The sequence below is a fragment of the Helobdella robusta genome (assembly GCF_000326865.2).
Source record: "Helobdella robusta unplaced genomic scaffold HELROscaffold_10, whole genome shotgun sequence".
In the NCBI taxonomy this organism is placed as follows: domain Eukaryota; kingdom Metazoa; phylum Annelida; class Clitellata; order Rhynchobdellida; family Glossiphoniidae; genus Helobdella; species Helobdella robusta.
This window is the reverse complement of record NW_008703571.1, coordinates 3,389,091-3,399,388: the sequence shown is the minus strand read 5'-3', so window position 1 is coordinate 3,399,388 and position 10,298 is coordinate 3,389,091. Positions and strand designations below refer to the sequence as shown.

The window sequence follows — 10,298 nt, the reverse complement described above, 5'->3', positions numbered from 1 at the left end:
AAAAAGCATTTGATCGAGTTCCCCGTGAAGCAATCAGATGGAGTATACGTCGACAATTCATTCCAGAATATCTTGTTCGACTTGTGATGGAAATGTATACGAATACTAAGACTCTTGTCAGCACAACGGTTGGAAACACAGATGCATTTGACATCGGCGTTGGAGTTCACCAAGGCTCGATTCTCAGTCCACTGTTATTTATAACTGTGATGGAAGAAATCACAAAACCGATACGCACTGGTGACATTTGGAATCTAGTATATGCTGATGATATTGTTTTAACAGCCACGTCTGAGCAGAATGCAGCACAGATGTTTGAAGATTGGAACACCAGACTCGCCGATCATGCATTCAAAGTCAACATCAGCAAAACTTTATCTAAATTGTCCAATTTTGTTTGTCCTGCTTGCATCAATCCACAACAACAAATTCGAAATAGCACTGTTTTTGAAGCCAGTAAAATAGAGAAAGTCACATCGTTTCAATATCTAGGGGATGTTCTGGATTGTACAGCTGAAGCTGCCGTTCGAGCACGCATACGTGCAGCCTGGAATAAATGGCATCTCCTTGCCTCTATATTGATGCGGCGTGACATCCCACTACCACTACGATCAAGACTTTATAAATCTTTGATACGTCCGGTCTTGTTATATGGTGCAGAAACATGGCCAATGACAACCAAACTGGAACAACAACTTCAACGAACCGACATGAAAATGCTTCGATGGATGCAACGAATTAGTCTAAAGGACCACATCAAATCTACCGAAATCCTGCGTCGTGCTGATTTAGATGATATAAAGGACGAATGCCGGCAACACCGTCTGCGGTGGTTTGGTCATGTTAAACGAAGTGGAAACAGTGCCATAACTTCTCTTGCAGATGTTGAAGTACCTGGCACACGTCCCAAAGGCCGTCCAAAGAAGTCCTGGTCGCAAACAATCGAGCAAGACATGAAAGCTCTAAATTTAAATGAAATGGATACAACTGGTCGTCTAATTTGGCGCAAAAAGTTGATGGCAAAGAAAACAACGTCCTACCTCGGGAAACCGGGTCTCTGGACGCAAAACGAAGATTGATTGATAGCCCTTTGTTACGTGAGTTAGTGTGATATTTGCTAAATTGATGATATTGTTCAAGCCAAGTTTTTAATAAATCAGCTTCAAATTTGCTAAAGAACGTAGATTCCCGATTCTAGATTCCGAAACTTAAATATAAAAATTTTTCCATATTTTTCAGTATTTCTTTGGAATAAATAATAAAAATAGTGTTTATTTTAAGACGGGAATCCGTGCGCTCTCAAGTGACGTTTCAACAATTTCAACAGTTTTGTTAAATGAATAATATGTTTATTTAATGATTATTATCAAAAACAAAACAACTTTTAAGTTCTAGTTATTAAAAATTTTGTATCTGACAAAACATTGTTTTTATAGTAAAATTTTTCAGTTGAATTAGAGATTAAAGTTATTTATTTTATATTTAAGAATATCTATTTATTTTTACGGATAATATGCTTGCCCAACTGTTTGCTATGTTGAAAACGTCCAAAACTAATTTATAAAAGTATTCCAACTTTATGATAAAAAAAACGCATTCTATTCAGGAGCAATCACAGGACATTAAAAACACATCTTAGACAAATGAAAGTAATATTCTTTTAAATAATGTAGACAAATTGATGAAAAAATTATGAAGACTAACAAGAAGAGATTAACAATTACATGGGCAATACTAAAGAATCAGAAAAACCATGTATAAATACAATGGCTGATGTTGGATGGTTAAATTTTACCAGAATAAAAATTAAACAAATATTGTGATAAAGATCAATACTTAACACGAAATATTATCAAAGAAAAATCTTAAAAACCAATGGATAGTAAATGCAGATTATGTCATTTAGAGGAAGAACACGTTGTTCATATAATTGCAGGATGTTCAGCATTTGTGCCAACAAGCTACATGAGACGACACAATAATCTAGCAAAATATATTTACTTGTCAATTTGTAAACACTACAAAATGAAGGTAGATGAAAAATATTACAAACCTACAAAAATGATCAACCTGGATGAACAAATTATTATAATGTGGTATTTACAGATAATTACCGATAGAAAAATGAATGCCTACAGAGCAGATATCACCGTCATAAATAAGATTGAAAAAATATGCCTGTTGATTGAAATATTGATACCGACTGACGCAAATGAAGCGGAAAAAATTGCAAGTATAAAGATCTAGAAATTTCACAAATGTGGATTATTAGATGCAAAGTATTAGCAATAGTATTGGGAACTTTAGGAATCTTGAAGACGTACGATAAAAAAGCTGGGAAACCGAAGAAAGAAGAAACTCAAAAAATTGCACATATCCTTAGAAATTTTCTTGGATGACATTCTTTGGACTTAAATGAGCCCTGAAATCATCTGTAAACCGGCTCAGACCGTGATCTAAGCCGGTTTACCTTTTCAGTTTAATTCAGTAGTGTATGGTTTTATTTCAACTAAATCACGAAGAATGTGGTATAGATAATGTTATATAAACCCTTTTTTCAGCATGAAGAAACTGTGGAAGATGACTAACATCGGCTTAATCGATGAACGGTTGTTTACGGTATTGGGCATTTTTTAAGATATGATCGAGTGGACATGGAGATGATTTTGATTTGTATTTATAAATCATTGTTGAAATTTCGTCGAAGCTGGAAGGGTTTGTGTTGCAAAATGTTCACGGCAATGGAAGTTTTTTAATTCAGTTTGAGAAAGTAATTTTAGCAGACAGTGACGCTTATCTTGTTGTCAAAATGATGGTTGTTGCGGCCGAACAGTTCGTCTTTTTTAACAATTTTAACAATTTTTTTGTGCAGCCGTCCGATTCATTTACTGTTTTTAAATGCGATTGTGAATTCATCCATGTTGTTGAAATTTGAGTTGATAAAGTTGAAAATATGCGTTAGCTGGGCTTTTAAAGTTTGATTCCAAGAAGAGGCGTTTTTGTATGTTAAACTTTTTTTGGTGGCTTGCTGTTGAAGAATGATGTTGATAATGATAAAAACTCCTTTTATTATGTCTAAAGCAGTGTTGTCCAACCTTTTTATTCAGAGAGCCACATTGACAATTTAACAAAAAGTCGCGGGCAAATTAAAAATTTCATAGCCAATTATGTTTTCTAGATAAGAAATGAACTTGTATATAATGTTATAACTGGCCGGTCGACGACAGGTTCGATTAATTCCGGTGAAGAATAATTTCCAAATTATCGATTTATTTAGTTACAAAATAATAATTATTTAACTAATAACATATCAATCAAAGTTAATTAATTTTACTAATAAAAGTTAATGTTCAGAAACTATTAAATTAACGTTCAGAAACTATCGCTTTTCGAATAACAATAAAAATACAACGCAAATCAAATATCACTTTCGACAACGCTTTTCGAATAACAATTATAGCCAATACAATAAAAATACAACGCAAATCAAATATCACTTTCGACACTATTAATCAATCACTTTCCAATATCAAATATTCAACGACCCCAATTCAATATCTCGCGTGTTTTTATATACCTGTTTTACCGACGCTTCTCGAACGTCCTCGCTGTCAGAAGATTCTAGTTCCTCCTCGAACTGTGTGTCTAGCGAATATATTTGTGACGTTTGAATATATAATCTGCATAAGAATGTGTCCAAATGTAAAATCTTCATTCTCGCCTGCGGCTTCCAATGTTCTTGAATTCGGTAGACGCTGTCTTTCAGTCAAATAAGTGTTAAACTTAACAATAAGGTCCTTCCCAATCTCGCTGAAGCTTTGGAGACCGTATTTTTTTCGGATGAGGGTTATCAGCAAATAGTTGGCGTTAAATTCAGCAGTGTTTCCCTTTTGATCGTATTGGTTCTTGGTTGTTTGAATATTCTTTTTAACATCAGGCGCGTGTATTGGTAGATGCTGTTTAACCGCTGACGGAGATTGTCCACATAATCTGTTATTGATTGTTGGGCTTCAGGGGATACGCTATATTTTATATCAGCTTGGATTCATATTGAACTTCCAAAAAGGATCTTTGAGGGTGTCTCCCCAGTAGTTGTGTGGATGGCACTTTGGCATGGTGTTCGTCGTTTCAGGTCTTTTTGGTTTTTGTCAACTATTTTGGCCAAATGTTCAGTTAGTGTTGGGTGGAAACGTTCCACAATCCCATCTGACATCTGACTAGGTGGAGAAAAATTGTTCTTGTCTTTTTTATATCCAGTCAAACAGTTGCGACTCGAAGTTTCATCCTCGGTCTGAATGCAGCTCCATGGAAACACCATACCGACTGATCCGTTCATTACAATATCATGGGTCTTGTGGCCGAGTAGTTAGCGTGTCAGTCTACCATTCCCACGACCCGGGTTCAAGTCTTTGAACTCAGCCGTCCTTCCTTTCAAGGTCGGTAAATGGTTAGACGACGCAAGTTGTCGCATGTTAGTCGGCGAGATGGCTCAGCGGTTCAAATGTGCACCGAGTCAAAACATCTCAATGGCTATCATATGTGCTTGATACATGTGTACGTCGTGTGAAAAGGATAAAAACAGCCTTTGTGGCGAAAATGGCTGCTTCAAATATCAATGATTGAAGATATGACGAACATAATAAAAGATATATAGATAATATATATGTAACATTGTAAGTGGTTTTGCTAACAATAATAAAGCTGCAATAATAAAGATTAAAAAAAATATTTCCAGCGACGGTACAAGCCTTCTGATTAGGTATCGGATACACTTCCAGCACTTGATAAAATAGTCCACTACAGCCAGAAAGTTGGGTTTCCATCATTTGATTCAAGAAATGGTCCGGCAATGTCAATAGCAATTCTTTCGAAGGACACACCAACATTATGGATTTGCATTTTTTTTCGTAACCTCCATTTGGGACCTTCACTTTTTCGACACCAACTTTTTACATCTTCTCGAGCGTTAGCCCAGTATTCTCTCAAGCGTCTTATTAACTCCAAGATGTCCTTCATGCATATCTTTAAGAATTTCTGCAACTTTATTCCTTGGTCCCACAATCTGCATGCGATATTCTAATTAATCCGTCTATTGATTTCCATTTCTGTTTAACCAACTCATTTTCCAAATGCAAAAAGTCCCACTAAGCTCAGTAGTTTTTCAACGACCAACCAAACTCAGATATGTCTGCCATTCAGGTCGCTGGCCTGTTTTCTTTTATGCAATGACGTATTGTAAGTCTTGCCAGTTCTTCCGGTGTCCATCCTGTATCTGCCGTTATCGTAATTTTTCGTATATCTTCTGTTTGTACTTTTTTTTCCAGTCGACTGCAGTATTTGCAACCTGGTAAACTAGGCCAACGGGAAAGAGCATCGGCATTCTTGTGGAGGTTCCTTTACTGTGCATAATTTATAGTCGTACATTTGTAATTGTTCCAACCATCTTTGAAATAGAGCAACTACTACAACGCTGCATGATCCGTTTGAAGAAGAAATTTTTTCCGTAGAAGTACTCGTGGAAAGGTTTTTTTGCCATGGCCATTGCTGGCAACTCGTTTTTGGTGCTGAACGTAACAAAAGGCTTTTGCTGTAATTAATAGGCCAATACCTTTTCTTCTCCGTCAACCGTTTGTGACAATACGCTTCAATTCCACAGTTGCTTGCATCCGTATCTAGCACAAATGGATCAGATATTCTAACAATAATTCTCTTTTTAGTAGTTCAAAAGCTCATTCATTACTCATTCCAATCAAACGCTCGATCATTTTCTGTGAGTTGATGTAGTGTTCGTGCAAATTTTGCAAAATCCTTCACGAAATGTCGATAGTACGTTGAAAATTTGATGTAATTGTCCTTTTTTTATACAATGCCAGCATTTTAGTATACCATAATCCTGACCCTTCTGTACTAGAACCATCTTTTGACACAAGCATTCTTTACAAATTTAGCACAGCCATACGTCAATCTTTGATGTGATGCTTTCTTTGCTAACTCGAATGCAACAGCGACTTTGAGGTTGCGTTTGTCCGCTAGTATGAGCGTTTGTCTGTATCTTCAACAGCCTTTACAAACGTTTCCAATGCAGTATCTTCTCTGTGTTGTGGGTCGTAGGGTCAACCGTTCAGTGTCATGTGCCAGCTGCTGTATTGACTCTCCAGTTTGCTGCGTCCGGTTTAGTAAGTGGGACCGATATATTTGCTTCATGTGCTCTTCGCCCTAACAGAATTTAACTCATTTATCAAAACTTCTCAGCAGCTTTACCTCGCAATGCCAGAACCAGTGCAGTTGCCTTCTACTTGTTACTTACATGTTAATTTTCATAGCTGTCTCGAACTGTGGTTTATACATTGACTATGGAGTTGATCAGTCATAGGTTGGGGCTATGGCATTTGTAAGTGATGGACTATTGTTGTTTATGTAGTTGTTTCTTCTATTAATTTGCATATTTTCCTTCAACTTAACAAACCCGGACTCCACATCTCCAACTCTTCAACTTCAGTGTGTTGCAGCTCATCTTGGTAGATGACTGTACAATTTAGGTCTTTATTCTATCACTCATTATTTCCATTTTAATACTACCCATTTTAACCTCGTTTTAATTCTCCACTCTATGCCATTTATTTGCTCTCATATTTCATCCATATTTTTATTCAACTCATTTATATGTGCATTACCTTATTCACATTTTTCCAAATCTTTTTTCTCTCTCCATCAATCGCTTTGTAATAGTTTCCTTATCACCTCCAACTATCAAACCACGATCTCGCTGTTTTCTTCTCATGTCCATCATTGTCAATTCTTTGTTTTTTTTTATTAAATTTTTTTCTATCTCCGTAAAAGCTATTTAATGTTTTAGCTTTTGTTCTTTAGAATACAACTTTTATCCCACTTCTGTCAACAGTGTTACATAACTGGAATAAATTTAGCAATAATAGTTATGATGTTGTTAGTAATGTTACAGTCATGATAAAAACTAATAGTTAAAAATTGTTAAGCATGCTTTGAGGAAGGAACCGCTTGTAAATTAATTAGAAGGTTGTAAAGTAATTAAAAGGTTGTGCTGTATTCTAACGTTTTTATCGATTGAATGATTGATCAAAGCAATACACACAAAATTGCCAGCACTGTCTACTTTTTGATGAAGTTCATCTGAAATAAGTCTGTTCAGGAGTCGGGAATCAACGTAGAAAAAAATAACTGTAGCCTACAAATTCAAGAGGTCGGTTATAACAGTTAGCAGAATTAATAAGTTAGCAGAGTTTATATAAATATTCATTGTAGACGTACTCACTCCTCTACGTTCATACTTATTTAGGCCCAGATATACTTATTCATACCCAGCTATTTACATTCATACTCATATATACACATTCGAACGCACTCAAACCCATTCACCAATTACAAAGCAATATATTATTTATTAATTCGACATCAATCTTGTAACGTAGACTTATATTTTGTAGTTTATTTTTTTCAATTTTTACAATTAAACTTATTCTTTAAATTCTAACTATTATTGATATGTTGCTATATTAAACTTATAAAAAATGTCTACACTTTCTCAGATTTTGGCTTATCATGACCAGCGAAAATTTTGACAGTACATTACTAAAAAATGTTTATGATGAAATGTGTTTAGTACCGTATATTTCGGAATTAAAGTTATCGGTCACCAGAACATCACTAAATAGAGGAGTATTAAAAGTTTTTTGTTCTTTGTATAATAAAAATTTGAAAGCTTCAGAAGCCGAAACTGAAACAAAAGAATTTATAATCATCCCGGATATTGAAGTGAGAAAACTTTTTATAATTTTAGCCAAAATATTTATGATTATGTAGTCTTTTTGCATTACGCTCAACCAACCATTTTTGATGGGGAAGCTGTTTTAAACATGTCTATATTTTTTTGCGATAACGCTTAATACATTCAAACTTTAAGCCAATAAATCGGTAGTTTTCTTCTTTGGTTTTGATAATTCACCCCCCTTGCAAAGACTAGCCGTACCCAAAAACCTATATTTACATTATTTCAAGCCAATTAGTTAGTTTTCATCAGCCTCAAAATCTTTCTAAGATTTCTTCTCTCTTCATCTAAGCCGAGCCTTTTTGAGGGCGTAGCGGGTTAAAACTGTTTTTCATGATCTCTGCCGTATTTTGTTTTTCAATCGAGATTATAAAGTATTTGAAATTAAATAATTTGCGATAGATGGATTTTGAAATATGTCTCTGAAAATAAAATAAAAACAAAACAAATTATTTGAACTTATTTTGGACAAAATAGTTTATCATGTTTAATTTTAAAAAAATAAATAAAAATAATTATAATTTCCAAAACATTTATGCAGGTTTTTGCGGGGAAAAAATATTACTTGAATATGGAAGGAAATATACTGATTTACACGAATGTTGAAAATGAAAATGACCATTTGGTATTTAAGCCATTTAGAGAAAATTATCTTGTAAAAAGTTTGTTTGTTAAAAATAGCCTCGATGCTCCAAAAGGATTACTGCAAATACTTTGTGGCTATGTGGAAAAAACGATGGTATATTCTACAGATATTTATTTACCTGAGACAAATATACGTTGTTTAAATGATGAGTTCTGCAACGTCAGAAATTTTCTTCAAATGATTTTTGAAAAGAAAAAAGTTCAAATCAGTCTTGACGAATACACTCTTTCAGATAATGTTTTAGGTGAAAAACAAATATTAAAAAAGCTATGGACGAATAATTTTACTGACACAATTGAAGTGGATGTAAATATAAAAGAGAAACCAATTGATTGCATAGAAGTTTGTGAAATATTCAGTGATGTCACGGAGTGTAATGTTTACGCGATATCCAGAAGCGTGATTAAAAAAACAATAGTAATAGCAAAAGAAAAATGTATCGATCCTCGTCTAATTATAGCCAATTTATTTCAAATAAAAGATAAAGAATATAAATATGAAATTAACAGTAAAGTGGAAGAGTATAAAACATTAGATGACGGAACATTAGAAATTAGAAAAAATCTGATAAAAAAACGTTACTTGGATAATGATGAAAAAAATGAAGTAGAAGAAATAATTCAAATAAAAGACGAATTAAATTTGGGGTCTGTAATCCACCTAGATGTCAAAATAGAAAACACACACTTAGTATTTGAACCACACAATTTCAGAAATAAATTTACTAGAAAAGTAATTATAAAACCTAAAACAATCGGAAAATCAGTTTTAGAATGTAGACTTTATCGATTAAAAACCGAAAGGAATGAAAAACAATTTATATATGATGATAAACAAACATTCTCCTTAGTAACCGTCGTTTTAAAAAAATTTATTCCTAATATCGACTTAGGTGATTTTGAACTTTTCAGTAAGAAATCAGACGGAAACATTATTTTTAGAAAAGTTGTCCAAAATCCCAAAAACCTACATATTTTTGTAGAAAACATCGTCGAGTTAAACGTTCATGATCTTTCATACAGTGATGTTGTTGCTGTCACCAGATTCTACAAAATACGAGAAAATATAGAAGATGACAGCTGCGTAAAACTAGAAATATACAAGACAATTCTTCGACCCAAAACACAACTGTCTGCCGAGCCTATACAGGATCAGTTGGCAAAGGAGTTTCAATTGATAGATGTGCCATCTTACGTCATTCAAGAAAGTGAACCGCAGAGAAAAGAGTTGAGCGACGGTTCTATCGCGTTTAGCAGGTGCTTTAAAAAAAAGACTGGTATAACAGATACTCAGGCTGATATAATTGAAGAAATAATCGAAATTGCTCCTGGATTCGACGAAACGTCTGCTGATAAAATTCACGTCGAAACGGAAAGCAGCGAAGTTGAAGAGGCTATTGGCCCAAACAGGTTTGCTAAAAAACTCGTGAGGAAAACTGTGTTAAAACCGATGGTTGAATCGGACGAAAATGCAGTAGCATTGCCTATTGGCAACATAGAATCGTTATCCTCGGAACTAGTCTTTTTACAAAAGGTAATTCCTAATATCGACTTACGCGATTTTGAAATTGGTACGAGCAAACCAGACGGAAGCAAAGTTTTCAAAAAAGTTGTTCAAAACCCCGATAAACCAGACGTATTTGTGGAAAACATCGTCGAGACGAACGTTCCTGGTCTTTCCGACGACGACGTAGAGGTTGTCACTAGGGTCTACAAGATACGCGAAAACTTGAATGATCACGGCTGCGTTAAACGAGAAATAAATAAGAAAACTGTAAAACCCAAGAAACAACTGTCTGCCGTGCCTATACAGGATCAGTTGGCAAAGGAGTTTCAATTGATAGATGTG

The 10,298-nt window shown here is 34.6% G+C and overlaps 2 protein-coding genes across 2 annotated transcripts in view; one reads left to right on the top strand and one right to left on the bottom strand.

Moving 5' to 3' along the window:
* Nucleotides 1-2,881: 2,881 nt before the first annotated feature.
* On the bottom strand, nucleotides 2,882-4,471 carry HELRODRAFT_166808 (hypothetical protein; the record flags this gene model as incomplete). The annotated part of the gene is made up of 4 exons (XM_009012011.1): nucleotides 2,882-3,028; nucleotides 3,578-3,645; nucleotides 4,057-4,323; nucleotides 4,384-4,471. 4 exons carry the CDS (start codon nucleotides 4,469-4,471, stop codon nucleotides 2,882-2,884), a joined length of 570 nt encoding a protein of 189 aa, XP_009010259.1.
* Nucleotides 4,472-7,578: 3,107 nt separating this feature from the next.
* Nucleotides 7,579-10,298, top strand: part of HELRODRAFT_166807 (hypothetical protein) — a gene marked incomplete at both ends in the record, with an annotated part of 6,698 nt that continues 3,978 nt past the window's right edge. Inside the window, 2 exons of the mRNA XM_009012010.1 lie at nucleotides 7,579-7,791; nucleotides 8,346-10,267. Coding sequence (XP_009010258.1) covers nucleotides 7,579-7,791; nucleotides 8,346-10,267 — 2,135 coding nt within the window. The remainder of the gene's footprint in view (nucleotides 7,792-8,345; nucleotides 10,268-10,298) is intronic.